The sequence below is a fragment of the Podarcis vaucheri genome (assembly GCF_965113315.1).
Source record: "Podarcis vaucheri genome assembly, chromosome: 13".
Taxonomy (NCBI): domain Eukaryota; kingdom Metazoa; phylum Chordata; class Lepidosauria; order Squamata; family Lacertidae; genus Podarcis; species Podarcis vaucheri.
Window position 1 is genome coordinate 57,822,927 of NC_138751.1, and position 18,251 is coordinate 57,841,177.

The 18,251-nt window shown below is 45.1% G+C and overlaps 1 protein-coding gene across 7 annotated transcripts in view; it reads right to left on the reverse strand.

Annotated features, from left to right (window-relative positions):
• Positions 1-18,251, reverse strand: part of ACACB (acetyl-CoA carboxylase beta) — a 73,379-nt gene that overhangs the window by 52,755 nt on the left and 2,373 nt on the right. For 2 of the 7 annotated variants that reach the window (XR_014213133.1, XM_082196059.1), the window contains exons 1-2: positions 16,679-17,232; positions 12,053-12,693 (exon numbers count right to left, since the gene is read on the reverse strand). Coding sequence is in view for 6 of the 7 variants with exons in the window: in XM_082196059.1 (XP_082052185.1) it covers positions 12,053-12,684 (632 nt within the window). In the remaining variant the exon portion in view is untranslated. Of the gene's footprint in view, positions 1-12,052; positions 12,694-16,678; positions 17,233-18,251 lie in introns of those variants that run through there. The other 5 variants (XM_082196055.1, XM_082196053.1, XM_082196056.1 and 2 more) reach the window with 4 other exon arrangements.

The following is an 18,251-nucleotide window of genomic DNA, read 5'->3' on the forward strand; positions in this document are numbered from 1 at the left end:
GCCCAGGGTTCAAAGCTCCCTTGGGCAGGTCACGGCCCCCGGCAGAGCCACCTGGCAGGGCTGTGGTGAGGAGCGGTGGAACCAGGTGGGCCACCTTGAGCTTTGGGGAGAAAAACGTGGGATAGAAACCTGCTCTCTGATGGTGACCAGCCAGGCACCTCCAGAAAGCTCATCGCCTGGCAGATGGGACACTTTCGCTGGACGCCACCACTGGCTTGACAGACTCACGGAAGGCATGCGGGGTTTGCTTCTCACTGAAATCCAAGTTGTGGCTTTCCTCGTTGCCAAGAGTCCCCTGCGCAAGGGACCCCCAGGGCTGCAAAGCCCCTTCACCATTTCTACATAGTCCCCCCCATTGCAACAGGAGAGCAGCAGCAGGAGGGAGGCAAGGGGCCTGCCCCCCCCCCCAAGAAACAGTCCTTTGTCCTAATCAGGCCTTTTGTCCTCCGCTTATCAGCAACCCTGGAAGGCTTTGGGAACAACTTGCAGCTAATGTGTTTGCCTGCGTTTAAAAATAAAATGTGTCCTTGTGGACATTAAGGCTTATTGTGTGACACTGCTTCAGAAGAGGTTCTCTAAAAAAAAAAATTAGAAGCAGGATATAGATCTTTGAAATACCAGATAATAAATAGACAATGGGTATCTGGAATACATTACCAACCATCTCGGACCCTAGGATTGGTTGACTGGTTGGTGGGGGCTCCACCAGAGGACCTCCGATTCTCACCAGCCCCTGAGGGAGCCTTTTCAGTGATGCCCTCCCTAGTCAGGTGCACCTGCGTCCATCATTATTTATTTTCAGGAGCAATTTTTAAACTTTCCTGCTTGGCCAGGCATTTGGTGACTAAAGAATTGCGATTATTAATTGATGTCCTTCATATTCCACCTTTTTTCTCTCCAAGGAGCTCAAGGTGGTGTACATAATGCTCCCCTCCCCCCTTTCACCCTCACAACAGCCCTGTGGGGTGGCCTGGGCTGAGTGACAGGCCCAAGGTCAGCCAGGGAGCTTCATGGCGGAGTGGGGATTCGAACCCTGGTCTTCCAGCTCCTGGAGCAGCACTCCAAACAGTGGCACCACACTGGCTCTGACTGTTCCAGGCAACCCTAAGATCACTGGGTGGAAAAATGCTTTTATCTTTTTGGTTAACTGCTTTTGGAATGTTCTTAACTGTAACTGATTTTAGATGTTTTCAATTGTAGTTCTTTTTAGACTGTTTTAACCCGTTTTAAAACGTTTAACTTGCTTTTGTTTTAAATGGCCCATCTGTTTGCCACCCTGGGCTCTTTGGGGAGGAAGGGAAGGATATAAATTCAATAAATAAGCAACAATAATTTCTCGTCTGAAAAACAAACAAACAGGTCATTCCCTCTGCCCCATCTACACAGTTCCATCAGCTTCAAGATCTGAACTCGCTGCTCCTCTCTCTTTTCACTCACCACTCCTTGCTGTTAGGAAATGTCGGGTGCTTTAACAGTTAACTTTTACTCACATGAAGCAGGGAGCTGTGCCTGCCTTTTCTGCTATGCAGCTGGTACAGGCAAGGGCTCCTCCACATTTCTGTTACTCCTGTGATTTCTATTCAAGGGTCAGAGAGGTTCATCTTTTGTCCTGCCACTTTTCCTGGAAAACCCACTGCTTACTGCTGAATTGGAACAAATTCCAGTTGGGTTTTCTGCAGATTGACATTCAGGTTTTCCCAGGAAAAGCGGCAGCACAAAATGAAAACCTCTTGGACCTGTGAATGGAAATCATGGGGCAAACAGAAATGTGGATGAGTCCCTGCCCTTGGAGCCTCGAGCCAAAAAATGCTGTATGCTCAATGCAGGTTGGTGAGCAATGCACATGGCCTTTTAATGCCCCCACCCCATAAGGCCATTTGTAGTGAGTGAGGCATACATTATTATCTGGAGAGAGCTGCCGCCCTCCAGCCGCCACCCATTAGAATCACCAATGCCCAAGAAGGGACCCCAAAGAACCTTAAGTCCACAATCTAAAATTACCTAAATCCCCCACTGGCTGCAAGCCAAGACCCCGGCTGAACTAAGAATCATAGAATCATAGAGTTGGAAGAGACCACAAGGGCCATCGAGTCCAACCCCCTGCCAAGCAGGAAACACCATCAGAGCACTCCTGACATATGGTTGTCAAGCCTCTGCTTAAAGACCTCCAAAGTAGGAGACTCCACCACACTCCTTGGCAGCAAATTCCACTGTCGAACAGCTCTTACTGTCAGGAAGTTCTTCCTAATGTTTAGGTGGAATCTTCTTTCTTGTAGTTTGGATCCATTGCTCCGTGTCCGCTTCTCCGGAGCAGCAGAAAACAACCTTTCTCCCTCCTCTATGTGACATCCTTTTATATATTTGAACATGGCTATCATATCACCCCTTAACCTCCTCTTCTCCAGGCTAAACATGCCCAGCTCCCTTAGCCGTTCCTCATAAGGCATCGTTTCCAGGCCTTTGACCATTTTGGTTGCCCTCCTCTGGACACGTTCCAGTTTGTCAGTGTCCTTCTTGAATTGTGGTGCCCAGAACTGGACACAGTACTCCAGGTGTGGTCTGACCAGAGCAGAATACAGTGGCACTATTACTTCCCTTGATCTAGATGCTATACTCCTATTGATGCAGCCCAGAATTGCATTGGCTTTTTTAGCTGCCGCGTCACACTGTTGGCTCATGTCAAGTTTGTGGTCAACCAAGACTCCTAGATCCTTTTCACATGTACTGCTCTCAAGCCAGGTGTCACCCATCTTGTATTTGTGCCTCTCATTTTTTTTGCCCAAGTGCAATACTTTACATTTCTCCCTGTTAAAATTCATCTTGTTTATTTTTGCCCAGTTCTCTAATCTGTCAAGGTCGTTTTGAAGTGTGATCCTGTCCTCTGGGGTGTTAGCCACCCCTCCCAGTTTGGTGTCATCTGCAAATTTGATCAGGATGCCCTTGAGTCCATCATCCAAGTCGTTAAGAAGGGGGTCGTTAATGGGAGGGCTGGATTTCTTAAACAGAAAAGTTCTGGCTTTGGCTGGATGCTGAGCTACCATGAAGCTGAGCTACTCTGGAGATTGCTACCTCTTCATATCACCTATTTTCGTCTTTCAGAAACCACGTCTAAATTTTAAATCAATAAAATAACAATAATAACAACCATAATACAGTGGTGCCTCGCAAGACGAAAAGAATCCGTTCTGTGATTCTCTTCGTCTAGCGGTTTTTTCGTCTTGCGAAGCAAGCCCATTGACGGATTAGCGGATTAGCGCTATTAGCGGCTTTTAGCGTTTTATCGGATCAGCTGATAAGCGGCTTAGCGGCTTAGAAAAGGGGGGGGGAGAGGAAAAAACCCCCGCAGGAACTCGCAAGACATTTTCGTCTTGCAAAGCAAGCCCATAGGAGATTTGTTTTGCGAAGCACCTCCAAAACGGAAAACTCTTTCGTCTAGCGAGTTTTCCGTCTTGCGAGGCATTCGTCTTGCGGGGCACCACTGTAATAATTTATTTGCACCCCGCCCATCTGGCTGGGTTTCCCCAGCCACTCTGGGCAGCTTCCAACAAAGATTAAAAATACATTAAAATGTCACACATTAAAAACTTCCCTGAACAGCCTTCAGATGTCTTCTAAATGTCAGGTAGTTGTTGTTCTCTTTGACATCTGGTGGGAGGGCATTCCACAGGGCAGGGGCCACTACCGAGAAGGCCCTCTGCCTGGCTCCCTGTAGCTTTGCTTCTCGCAGTGAGGGAACCACCAGAAGGCCCTTGGAGCTGGACCTGAGTGTCTGGGCTGGACATTGGGGGTGGAGACGCTCCTTTGGGAATACTGGACCGAGGCCGTTTAGGGCTTTAAAGGTTAGCACCAACACTTTGAATTGTGCTCAGAAACGTACTGGGGACCAATGGAGGTCTTTCAAGACCGGTGTTATGTGGTCTCGGCGGCTGCTCCCAGTCACCAGTCTAGCTGCTGCATTCTGGATTAGTTATAGTTTCTGGGTCACCTTCAAAGGTAGCCCCACATAGAGCGCATTGCAGTAGTCAAGAATAAATCAAACATTTCTAAACTGGGACTTCCGGAGGCGGCGCCAACGGTAATGGCGGATTCCCTCTAGTGTAGAGGGAGAAGCTCCGCGGAAACCGGGTCTTACCGCTGCGGCGAAGCGGGGACCCTATCGAAAAGCACAGGCGGACGAAGCCTGTGTCTGTGGGACTCGGCGGGCACCTGAAGCGCCCCCCCAAATAGCAAGGGAATCCCGTGAGGGGTTCCGGAGCGGAGTGGGGGCTGGCGCGGTCCTGAGAGTCGATCGCTACTTCCGTGGAGTGAAGCCGCGCAGCTGTTGCCGGAGAGCGCTGACCTTTTTTCTTCTGACAATTCGGCTGATAAACAACAACCCATGAGTAGGTCAAGTTTAAAGACTGAAAACTAAAAGGAAAATAAGGTATAATTCGGTACTGAAGCGGGAAGGTGTAAAGAGGAAGTCCACCTTCCGGTTTGTATAAAGATCAAAGCAAAGACTGTTTAAGCTAAATACTGAGAAAGACTTAAATTCCAAACGTCAAACCAGAAGAATTCCCCCCCTGAGTTGAAGGAGAGGGAGGGAAGAAGAGAAAGTATTTTCTGCTTATATTAAAAATCTGAAAGGAGAAGGAAAGAGACTTAAGACCACCACTCAATTCTTGGGAATGGACTGTCAAGATTAAATTGAACTTTGGCGTTGAGAATTTGCACTTTTTAAAGACATTGTAATTTGTTGCTAGATAACTCTACAAGTGAGATACTCTGAAACAGTTGAAACTGCTATTTATTTTCCTGAAGGGGGGCTTTTGAAAAACTGACAAGACATTTTGTTGCATTATTACTGACTGTTACTGCGTCCCCCTAGAGGCCTACTGAAATTGTTACAATTGGTTGGGGAATTTTCCATTTACAACCAGCCTGTGAAAGGCTTACAGAAAAACAAGTTTGACTGTGGGAGTGACCTTGACTTAGAGATAAAGTGCCATGGATGAGAAGGCAACAAAAGTGGATGAAAAGACAACAAGATCAGGCAAGGTTAGACTCCAACAGACTAGTGCAATACTGCAGCAACGCAGAGCATCTGCATCTGGCCCCCCTGTACCACAAGGGGAAGATCCAACACAAGCCAGGGCAAAGGGGATGATATCAGAAGAAGGATTTACTTCAGTTCTTAGCAAGATTTATGAAACTTTGGATAAATTGAGTAAACAAGTCACTGAAGCAACTAATAAAATTGACCAGAACACTACAAGTATTAATAATTTGAGCCAGAAGGTGAACTCAAACACAGAATCAATTGAAAAGTTACTGCAGGAATCAGCATCAAATCCAAAGATAGCTCAAGAAGCAAAAGAAAAAGCAGTGGCAGTAGAAGAAAAGATAATTCCGATAAATAAACAGCTTGGGGACCATCAGTCGCAGCTTGGGGCCCACCAGGCACTTTTGTCTATGATTGAACTGAAGGAGAAGCAGACCAATTCGAGGGTCAGGGCGGTACCTGAACTGGAGAAAGAGAACTTAAGTGACTTTTTGACACAGGAATTTGCAGGATTCAGGAAACTGGATGATAAGCAAGATTTTAAGATACTAAAGGCTTTTAGACTTGGAAGAGAAGGGAGAAAGAACAGGGTGAGAGACTGTTTGATCACTCTTCGATCAAAAGAGGAGAGAGACAAAATATTGAACCTGCCTTACCAGAATACCTTGATAATTCAGGACTCAAGAGTGGAGATATTTAAGGATATCCCGAAACAACTTTTGGACCTCAGGTCCAATTATACAGACCTGGTGTCATTGCTGAAAGGAAACAACCATTTTTAGGTGGGAATTCCCTCAAGGCCTATCTTTTACTTTTAAAGGCAAAAGGTTTAAAATAAGATCAGTGGAGGAGAAAGAAAAATTTCTGAGAGATCACGAAGAAGACTTGCAAAAAGGAGTGGAAGGAGAACCAGGAGCCTCACGACTAGCAGCATTAGACAAAGTATTACCACCTTTGGGATTGGACAAACTACAGAAAGCGATACCACCGTTAGAACAAGAGGAGTCATTGGGAGCAGCTGGAGGGAAATAATACATCATGTCTCTGCAACTATTAAGCTGGAATATTCATGGACTAAATTCCCCGGAGAAAAGGAAAAAAGTATTTCATTTGTTGAAAAAGGAACATTTGGACCTAATTTGTTTACAGGAAACACATGTGATAAGGCTACACAGGAAAATATTGATCAACAAGAGACTGGGTCAAGAATTTATTTCATCAGATAAGGTTAAAAAGCGAGGAGTAGTTATTTATGCAAAAGAGAGCCTTTCACCGAAATTTGTTTTTAAAGATGACCAAGGCAGATTTATTGCAATTGAAATTCAAACAGAAGGAGAAAAAAAATTAATAATTGGAGTATATGCACCGAACGAGGGGAAATCTGAATTTTATAAAAAGCTGCATGAGACTTTGTTGGACTATATGGACTACATCATTATTTTGATGGGAGACATGAATGGAGTGGTATCCACAAATATGGACAAGTCGCAGAGACAGGTAGTAACGAAAGATGGTAGACTACCAGAAACCTTTTTTGAAATGACTGACAATATGGATTTGACTGACATTTGGAGAATTAAGAATCCCTTGGCAAGAGAGGGAACCTTCTTTTCTGAAGCTCAAAAGACATGGACAAGAATTGACCAAATTTGGATAACTAGAGGACTGGCACCTAAGATTAGGAAGGTTGAGATCTGCCCTAAGACGTGCTGCGACCATAATGCCATGAAAATGGAGATGAAATTAACACCAACTGGTTCCTTCAGATGGAGGATGAATGACACCTTGTTTAGAGATCAAGAGGTGATTAAGAAGGCCCCAAAAACTCTGAGAGACTATTTTGAGATAAATTTGAAAACTACTGTGGAAAAAAGAGTAATCTGGGATGCAAGCAAAGCAGTTATGAGGGGGTTTCTGATTCAACAGAATTCATTAAAAAGAGAGCCCAAAATGAGAAGAAAGAAATTTTTTTGGAAAAAATAAAAGAGGGCGAGAAGAAATTGAGAGTGAAACCCAATTCACAAGAGATTCTGAGAGAAATAAAGTTACATCAAGTGCAATATACGAAGATGATAAATCAGGAAATTGAATGGAAAATTAAACAAATGAGACAAAGGACTTTTGAATCGGCAAATAAATGTGGGAAATTGTTGGCCTGGCAGATGAAGAAAAGACAAAAACTTAATACCATTACTAACTTGGAAGTGGAAGGGAAAAATATTCAGAATCCAGTGGAAATTAGAAAATGCTTCCAGAGGTATTTTAAACAACTATATACACAAGGGCCCCAGAAAGAGTTTGATCTAGACCAGTTCTTCAAAACAAACGGTTTGCAAAAAATCTCTCAGGAAAATAAGATAATGTTGAATCATAAAATTACAGAACAAGACGTAGAAGGTGCCATTCAGAATATGCAATTGGGAAAATCTCCAGGGCCGGATGGCTTAACCTCAAAATACTATAGGACTTTGAAGGACTGGATAATTCAACCACTAAAGGAGGTTTGCAATGAAATTTTGGAGGGGGGAAAAGCGCCAGAGTCGTGGAAAGAAGCATATATTACACTTATACCGAAAACTGAGTCTGAAAAGACACAACTTAAGAACTACCGACCCATATCCCTGCTAAATGTGGATTACAAAATATTTGCTGACATTTTGGCTAAAAGTCTAAAAAAAGTACTAGGGGAAGAGATACACAAGGACCAAGCTGGCTTTCTCCCAGGCAGACACTTGTCTGACAATACAAGGAATATAATCAACATTTAGGAGAAGTTGCAAGAGGGCATTAACACTAAAGCAGTTTTAATCTTTGTGGATGCTGAGAAAGCCTTTGATAATATTTCTTGGAGTTTTATGAAGAAAAATCTTCAGGGGATGGGGGTCGGTCAAGAGTTTGAAAATGGTATAAGTGCAATTTATTCAGAACAAAAGGCTAAACTAATAGTTAACAATGTGGTGACAGAGGAATTTAAGATAGAGAAAGGGACACGACAAGGCTGCCCAATTTCCCCATTACTTTTTATTTCGGTCCTGGAGGTTCTGCTAAATATGATTAGAAGGGACCATTTGATTAAAGGTATAATGGTCGGAGCTAAACAATACAAACTGAAAGCCTTTGCAGATGACTTAGTATTGACATTGCAGGAGCCAGAATCTAGTACTAAAAGAGTATTAGAACTGATTCAAGAGTTTGGTCATGTGGCAGGATTTAAGTTGAATAAGCTAAAAACTAAAGTCCTTGAGAAAAATTTAACAACGACTGAGAAACAGAGATTTCAGAATGAGACAGGTTTAACAGTGGTTAAGAAGGTGAAATATTTGGGGATTAATATGACAGCTAAAAATGGGAATTTATTTAAAGACAACTATGAAAAATGTTGGTTGGAGGTTAAAAAGGATTTAGAAATATGGTCAAATCTGAAGCTTTCCTTGTTGGGTCGAATTGCTGTTATAAAGATGAATGTATTGCCAAGAATGTTGTTTTTGTTCCAATCATTACAAATTTTAGACAAGATGGACTGTTTCAAGAAGTGGCAGAGAGACATTTCTAGATTCGTCTGGTAGGGCAAGAAGCCCAGAATAAAATTTAAAATACTAACTGATGTAAAAGAAAGAGGGGGATTTGCCCTGCCAGACCTTAAACTCTATTATGAATCAGCAGCTTTCTGCTGGTTGAAAGACTGGCTGCTTCTTGAGAACACAGACATTCTGAACTTAGAAGGTTTTAATAATGTTTTTGGGTGGCATGCATACTTGTGGTATGACAAGGTTAAAGCACATAAAGCGTTTAAAAACCATATTGTCAGAAAAGCATTGTTTAATGTCTGGACAAGCTATAAAGACTTACTTGAAAATAAAACCCCAAGGTGGTTGTCACCGATGGAGGCGAAGGCTCAGAAAAAGCTCAATATGGAGGCCAAGTGGCCGAAATATTGGGAAATTTTGGAGCAGGAAGGAGACAAATTGAAATTGCAGAGTTTTGAGAAATTAAAAGATAAAGTGTGAGATTGGCTTCATTACCAAATAAGAGAGATCTTTAATCTAGATAAAAAAAATTGGCTTCCAGGTGGAAAAATCAAAGTTGGAAACAGAACTGTTAGATCCTAAAACAAAGATACTTTCAAGAATGTATAACTTGCTGTTAAAATGGAACACTCAGGATGAGACGGTTAAATCTGCTATGATTAAATGGGCACAAGATGTTGCACATAACATTATGTTTGATGACTGGGAACAGTTGTGGACCACAGGTATAAAATTTACGGCATGTAATGCCCTAAGAGAGAATATTATGAAAATGATCTATAGGTGGTACATGACCCTAGTCAAGCTTGCAAAAATCTATCATTTACCCGAAAATAAATGTTGGAAATGTAAAGAGACTGAAGGTACATTCTTTCACCTTTGGTGGACATGCCCAAGGATTAAGGCTTTCTGGGAGATGATATATAATGAAATGAAAAAGGTATTTAAATATACCTTCCGGAAGAAACCAGAGGCCTTCCTCTTGGGCATAGTCGGCCAATTGGTGCCAAAGAAGGACAGAACTTTTTTTATGTATGCAACAACAGCAGAAAGAATACTCATCACAAAGTATTGGAAGACACAAGATCTACCCACCCTGGAAGAATGGCAGATGAAGGTGATAGAGTACATGGAATTGGCAGAAATGACTGGCAGAATCCGAGACCAGGGAGAAGAGGCGGTGGAAGAAGAATGGGAAAAATTTAAAGACTATCTACAGAAATACTGTAAAATTAATGAATGTTAAAGGGACGTTGGATTGAAAATAAGCGGTGTTGGTTAAAAGATTAATAAGAATATGTAAATATGGATTGACAATGGTGGAAAATATATATTTATTATAGGTTAAGATGTTGAGTAAGGATAAATGATAGAGGGTAAGGATTTGCTGAACTAAATATCTGAACTGGAACAAAGTTGGTCAGTCGGCTGACTGACCGAACCCAAAGGGTGCTCATCAATGGTTCCTCTTCATCCTGAAGAGTGACTAGTGGGGTGCCACAGGGTTCTGTCTTGGGCCCGGTCTTATTCAACATCTTTATCAACGACTTGGATGATGGACTCAAGGGCATCCTGATCAAATTTGCAGATGACACCAAACTGGGAGGGGTGGCTAACACCCCAGAGGACAGGATCACACTTCAAAACGACCTTGACAGATTAGAGAACTGGGCAAAAACAAACAAGATGAATTTTAACAGGGAGAAATGTAAAGTATTGCACTTGGGCAAAAAAAATGAGAGGCACAAATACAAGATGGGGGACACCTGGCTTGAGAGCAGTACATGTGAAAAGGATCTAGGAGTCTTGGTTGACCACAAACTTGACATGAGCCAACAGTGTGACGCGGCAGCTAAAAAAGCCAATGCAATTCTGGGCTGCATCAATAGGAGTATAGCATCTAGATCAAGGGAAGTAATAGTGCCACTGTATTCTGCTCTGGTCAGACCACACCTGGAGTACTGTGTCCAGTTCTGGGCACCACAATTCAAGAAGGACACTGACAAACTGGAACGTGTCCAGAAGAGGGCAACCAAAATGGTCAAAGGCCTGGAAACGATGCCTTATGAGGAACGGCTAAGGGAGCTGGGCATGTTTAGCCTGGAGAAGAGGAGGTTAAGGGGTGATATGATAGCCATGTTCAAATATATAAAAGGATGTCACATAGAGGAGGGAGAAAGGTTGTTTTCTACTGCTCCAGAGAAGCGGACACGGAGCAATGGATCCAAACTACAAGAAAGAAGATTCCACCTAAACATTAGGAAGAACTTCCTGACAGTAAGAGCTGTTCGACAGTGGAATTTGCTGCCAAGGAGTGTGGTGGAGTCTCCTACTTTGGAGGTCTTTAAGCAGAGGCTTGACAACCATATGTCAGGAGTGCTCTGATGGTGTTTCCTGCTTGGCAGGGGGTTGGACTCGATGGCCCTTGTGGTCTCTTCCAACTCTATGATTCTATGATTCTATGATTCTATGATTCTATGAAAAAGGGAGGTGTGAGGAGGTCAAGAAACTAGTGAATGAAGTATAAGATATGAAAATACTATTTTTTTTCCTGTTTTGTTTTTTGGTGTTTTTTCTTCTTTTTTCTATTCTGTTAACTGTTTTCTATTGTGTACTTCTATGTGTTTTGTATTTTCTCATTTTTGTAAACTTTAATAAATATTATTATAAAAAACAAAAAAACAAACATTTCTAAACTGACATACAATGAAAGAGACCTCAGCATCTCAAAATGAAAGACATTTTTTTAAGCCACAACTTCAACAGTTGGAGTAACAAGCAAGGAGCATAGCAAATAAAAAATCAGTTTGCCAAAAAATAAAAGAAGAGGGAAAAGGCACAGAGAAATCTCTTGGCCTGTAGCTTGAACTGAACAAATGAGGAGCCAGGAGCTTCTTCTCTGCCTTTTGGTTCCTTCATATGTTTATTTACTCCATTTGTATCCTTCCCTTCCTCCCAAAGAGCCCAGGATGTGCCACCACCAAGAAGACGCCCCACCCCCCGTCAAAGCAGAACATGGCTGGCAGGCCTGTTTTTGAGACTCCCACTCCCATCATCCTGGGCCACTTGGCCTCGCTGGCTGGGGCTCATGGGAGTTGGAGTCCAGCAACATCCGGAGGTCACAAGCTCCTCATCCCATCCTTTAAAGCTCAGCCTTCCCCAACCTGGTGCCCTCCAGCTCTTATCAGCCCCAGAAGGACGAAGCATCCTTTGGGGGGAACGTGGCCGTGCTGGCTGGGTGGAGATGAGCTGTAAGCCAAAACTTATTGAGGGTATGGGGTTGGGGAAGCTGCTTAAGGTCATAGGCATTCAGCTGCAAAGGAGGGATCGACTGCTGTGAATCAGAAGGAGAGGGGGCTTTGGCATAAGTTAGGAAAGACAAAGAAGGCAGGATCTCATATTGTGCCCGTTTCACATGCCATGCTCAAAGAAGCTTTTGCCTGGCCCAGCTGCCAGCAGGCTCTCTGGCTGCCATGATGCTTACCTCATCACCCCACTGGTCTCCGAGGAATCCACAGAGGCCGAGGACCCGACGCTGGCCAAGCTGCTCCTCCTCCTGCCCGCCATTTTGAAGGATCCAGCCACCAGCTCGTCATCAGAAGAGTTGTCTTCGAAAGAGCCCAGCACAAACTTGGTCATTGCTTGGCGCCTCACTTGGGCCTGACTGCTCTCTGGTTCCTCTCCTGAGAGGGACCCCATTTGCCTCAGCGACTGGCCTGAGGAAGGGCCGATGACCCGGCTGAGAGGCCTCCCCGACTCCGTGGCTGGGGAGCCCTGGGCCGAATGGCCTGAGGCAGACTGGGGAATTGGGGGCTTGCAGGGGCAGGAGGGGTGTTCTGGCTGCCTAGGGGCACCCCCAGAGGCCTGCGTGCTCAGAGGAGGGCACGGCTGTGAGGCGTCTTCGGAGTCCTGGCTGGGCCCCATCAGCGGGGGCTGCGACCCACAAGCTTTGGAGAGTTGGAGGGGGGATCCATTGGTGGGAAGATCCAGAGTTTCGGAAGGAAGTGGCTGGTCTGGGGCAGGCCCTTCCACGACCAGTTTCCTTGGGTAGTTTGCCATTTTGGTCCAAACTAACCAGGCCAAAGTCAGCAAAGAGAAAAAAGCTAGCAGGACCATTCAGAAATCCTGGATGGGGGTGGAAAGAGAGAAGAATATTTAGGGGTGGTAGTAGGAAAAACCACACACACACTTTCAGAGTTCTGAAAGTTAACCTAAGGTCACCTTTGGCAACCTGGTGCTCCCCAGACAAACTACAGCCCCCGTCAGCATTGAAAAGCCAGTAGCAAAATGGATAATTTTGCATTTTAAAAAATCTGTTCTGCTGCTGCTGCATCAACTGCCTTCCCCACAAGCTTTTATTAGATGCAAGCTCTCACCACAGAATTATAAACACACAAATTGTTTGGGTAGCTACACAAATTGATACTGGGCCCCTCAAAACTGAAAAAGAGCTTTCCTCAGCTCTGACCCCATGATCAAGTTAAGAGGAATTCCAAGGACCATATGGGCCAGATTCATGCACAAACACAGACAACAACAGCATCCACCACACTGTAGAACTGCTGCCCCAAGACCTTCACTTAAAAAGAGACACGACAACACACAGCAGGCCTTTGCTCCAGGAAAGATCCACCTCTTACAGTATTTTATATTGCAGCCAATGGAATCTCTTCGCTGATCTATCTCTCTGCTGCCAGGTGCTGCGGCTGAGCCAGAGGGGCTCTTGAAACATGAGCTATTTTTGTTAAGTTGTGGGTGAACATATCAGTCGACACAGCGATTCTTCAGACAGCTCTTGTTTATTCACAGGCCAGAACTGAACTGAACTGAACTGAAGGGTTCAGCCAGCCTGCTTATATAGAGCTCCACTAGAACGCAACTGTAACACTTTCTGTAACTATCCAATCACTGAATGTCACTTTCAATCCCTTATTTGCATATGTGGACCTGAGTGAAAACTATCTACAGTATCCCCCTGCTGGCCCAGGGTGAGAACTTCAGTACATAACAATTTTCATTCTCCAAAAGCAGCCCCTTGGCAAAGTCTGCCTGTTCTCCTGTGCCATGGCCTGAGCATAAGGCAACACCCCCGCCTCCTAGAATCATAGAGTTGGAAGAGACCACAAGGGCCATCGAGTCCAACCCCCTGCCAAGCAGGAAACACCATCAGAGCACTCCTGACATATGGTTGTCAAGCCTCTGCTTAAAGACCTCCAAAGTAGGAGACTCCACCACACTCCTTGGCAGCAAATTCCACTGTCGAACAGCTCTTACTGTCAGGAAGTTCTTCCTAATGTTTAGATGGAATCTTTCACGGGTGTCAAACACAAGGCCCGCGGGCCGAATCCAACTCGCCAGACCTCGTCATGTGGCCCGTGTAGCCGCCGGCGGCCGCCAGCTTTCACCTTTTATTTTCGCTTTTTTTTTTTTACACAAGAAAGCCGCCTCTTCAGCGCATGCGCGGCAGCCTACAAGCCAGAGAACGTCTGCCCTCTAGCAGCGCCGGCCGTTCTACATGGGAAACCTCCACTTTACATGTCCTTTACATAGTCCTACAGATACAACCGGCCCTTTGAGGGTGACCAAACTGCTGATGCGGCCCCCGATGAATTTGAGTTTGACACCCCTGGAATCTTCTTTCTTGTAGTTTGGATCCATTGCTCTGTGTCCGCTTCTCTGGAGCAGCAGAAAACAACCTTTCTCCCTCCTCTATGTGACATCCTTTTATATATTTGAGCATGGCTATCCTGGAGCAAGAGCTTTTGCACAGAGACACCTGTCATCCCTGGAAGGACGGGGGCAGGTGCAAAGGCCAGGAGGCAACCGTCCCCCTCCAGCCAAGTAAAGCGGAGCAAACTGCATGGCCACCACTCTTTTCAAGGGCAATGGATGGATCACGCTCCTGGGTGGGAGCTGCACTTGGGAGCCTGGGGCTCCAGCTGTGCGCTTCTGTACTGCTGGACTTGCGTGTAGCCTGGGAAAAGTGACCTTGTTGGCAGGCACAGAAAGGGGCAGCCTTCGTGTCAGGTGGAGGGAGGCAGCCACCTCGGGGGCAGATTCTGAGGGGCAACAAGAGGACGGATCCCTTTGGCTGTGCGGGAGATGCTGCTGCCCCATCGCCAGGGTGGAAGCAATCTGCTCAGCTTTGGAACAGGCACCCCCTCCCCCTTACGTGCACCCCACCTGCATTTACGCAGGTTGCTGAGAAATAAATGGAGAAATAAATTGGCCTTCCCTTGCTCAGGGCTGCTGCCGGGAAGTGAGCAAGGGAAGGCATGCTGGATGGTAGCCCAACTGAGGGGAGGCTTGGAACGGGCCGGGCAGCGGCCCCCAGCAATTTCTAGAGGGAGTCTCTCTCTCTCTGTGTGTGTCCTTACTTTGCAACCCCCACTTTACTCAATTTCACTTATGTGTGCAGGGCCCCAGAACCAAAGCCCCACGTAAGGGGGCGCTGTATATGGAATTGCAGAGGGAGCATAATGTCTCCACTTTGGCCCCTGACAACAAAATGTCTCAGGGGCCCAGACACCGACGTGTCACTTTAGGACACAGGCCCATCCCTCTCCTCTACCTCGCCCCCCCCCCAAATCCTGCCTCCCACGAGATCAATGTCATGTCCAGCACAATCCTAGGCGCTGGTCCATGGGGGTGTCAGCTTACTACAGGTAGCCAATTCAAGGTGGAGATTCATTTTGGGGATTCATTTGCTTTTAACATTTATTATTTTTATTATTTTTGTTTATTAAATCTGTAAACTACCCTTCATCTGTAGATCTCAAGGCAGTTCACAACATAAAATTACAATATAAAAACACAAAATACATAAGAACACTTAGAACAAACCAAACAGATACCCCCACCATTCCCACAAACACATTTAAAAGGCTGTAGAATATTAATTGGCCAAAGGCCTGGTTGAAGAGGAACGTTTTTGCCTGGCGCCTAAAGGTGTATAATGAAGGCACCAGAGTCTCCCTGGGGAGAGCATTCCACAGATGGGGAGCCACTGCAGAAAAGGTCCTGTTCTCATGTTGCCACCCTCTGGACCTCTTGTGGAGGAGGAAGATCTCAGGGTCCAAGTCAGTTATATGGAGAGAGACAGTCCTTGAGGTCTTGCAGTCCTGAGCCGCTCAAGGCTTTATAGGTCAAAACCATACTTTGAATTGGGCCTGGAAACTAATTGGTAGCCAGTGTAGTTGGACCAGGATCGGTGTAATGTGCTCTAACCGTCTTGCTCTGGTGAGCAACCTGGCCACCAAATTTATGCACCATCTGAAGTTTCCGAACTGTCTTCAGAGGAAGCCCTACTTATAATGCATTTCAGTAATCTAACCTTGAGGTTACCAGAACATAGACAACAGTAGTTAGGCTGTCCCTGTCCAAATAGGGGCGTAGCTGGGCCACCAGCCGAAGCTGATGGAAGGCACTCTGGGCCACTGAGGCCACCTGAGCCTCAACGATTCAGGAGGACCCTCAAGCTACGAACCTGCTCCTTCACAGTAAGTGTAACCCCATCAAGAGCAAGCGATCTCCCACCCATCTGGTCTAGGGAACCACCCACTAACAGTGCCTCCGTCTTATCTGGATTGAGCTTCACTTTGTTGACTCTCATCCAGTCCAGCACTTCCACTGCAGATGTAAAGGAGAAATAGAGCTGAGTGTCATCAGCATACTGCTGACAACGTACTCCAAACCTCCGGATAACCCCACCCAGTGGTTTCATGTAGATGTTAAACAGCATAGAGGGGGAAAATTGATGTTTATATGAAAAATCCCACTGAATTCAATAAGACTTACTCTTAAGTAAGACCACCTTCACCTCATACTTTTAAAGTGCTTTAAACAGTCATGGGTTCTCCCAGAGAATTTTGGGAGCTGTAGTTTGCTGAGAGTTGCTATTCCCCTCCCAGAGCTACAATTCCCAGAGTGGCTTAACAACCAGCCCCTCTTCACAGGGGTCTCTGAGACATGGAGGGCACTTTCTTCTCCACCCCCTGCCAAATTCAACTCTAGACATATTTCTATGGTGACTGTAGAAGCTGCTCTGCACCATAAACAAACAAATAACCATTAGCAGAAATACGAGCTTCCTTTGGTTTTTGCCACTTACCAGCCTCTCTGAGCCAAGGAGCCCCCTCACCACCAAGCGGCCCAATCTACAAACCTCCTTTCTTCATTCCCAAGAACTAGAGAATCACTGCACCCATCCAGGCGCAGCCACTGTAGTCTGAGAAGGAGCTTGGCAGCTGTTGCTGTGAAGAATGTAAACTTCAGATTCACTTGGTCCTGAGCCAGGCCAAAAAAAGGAGTCAAAACAACCCCCCCTCATTTGCAAGGTAACATGATGATAGTTTGCAGCGGGAGGGGGGCAGGGAAAGAGTGGCTCATTATAGCATCAGCCACCTCCTTTGACCAGGCAATACATCAAGAAGTAACCACTGACTGGGGGGGTGTCTCCCGAAACATCCATCTGTATTCCTGCATCAATAAAGTTTGGAAGACATACAGAACAGAAACAGGTCCTTTTTCAACCCACTGAACTAGGGATGGGAAGCATCTGCAGCCTGGCAAATGTTGCTGGACTCCTTCCCATCAGCCAGAACTGCCAACTGGTTATGGGGAGTGAGAGTTAGAACCCAGCACAGGTTCCTCTCCCCCATGGCTCCTCTGTCTCTGATTTATTTCTTTTAAAAGTGAGAGCATAAGTTCCTAGCCTTTAAGGCCTCAGCGGGAGGGTAGTGGTAAAATGTTGAAGACAGCAGCTCGTTGTGATTACCCTCAAAGCCAATTGCTGAAGTTGCTTGCATGAAGTAGGAACCTCATCAAAGAAAAGGAATGAAGGAGCAAGACTCTGATTATTTCCTTCCTTCTCCAACTTTTGCTTTGTTACTCTGTTGCACACAATAGTAGAACTTGAAAGCCTCCTTATCACCTCATGCACTAGGCAGAACAATGAGTGTCAATCAGCTTAGCATCATTGCAGATGATGTCATCACGCCTGCTCTGTGCTCCATGCACTACAAGCTAATAGAACTCAAAGGTAATGAAATAAATACTGCAAAATAAGGACAGCAAATCTTAAATTTATGTGAGTTATGGAATGCTGAGCCTATTGCCACAGAATTGTCATCCTAGCAAAGAATGCAGTTTCTGTTTTTACCAACTTGAAACATGAACAAAGGCAATTTGTACAGGAGCACAAATTAGGTACACACAGAACCTTGCCTATATGTAGAACTGGCATGCGGAATTCCCTGCAAAATTAGTTCAGGTTATCACTATTAGGAACTTCTGTCAAACTGCGAGCTCATGATTTTTCTGTTGTGTGTGCCTATTCAAAGGTAAGCCCCATCAAATTCAAAGGGTTTACTCCCAGCTAAGAGGGTATTAGATAACAGCCTTTGGTTCTTTTGTCTTCACTTGCTTTCCCTGTTAGCTATTACTTTGTCTGCTTCATCACTGTGCTTTGGTATAGTTTTAATAATATCATTGTTTTAATATCTCAAAAACGGCCAACATGTTGCTTTTAAACTTTGCACTGTGTTTATACTAAGCCACTTCGGACATCACATTTAGAAGTGGGCAGGGGAAGGATGATATAAATACTAGCAAATAACTTTTCCAGGGATTCCCCAATTTGGTGCACACTTCTTAGGGAATTTAACTATTTTAAGCCTATTTTA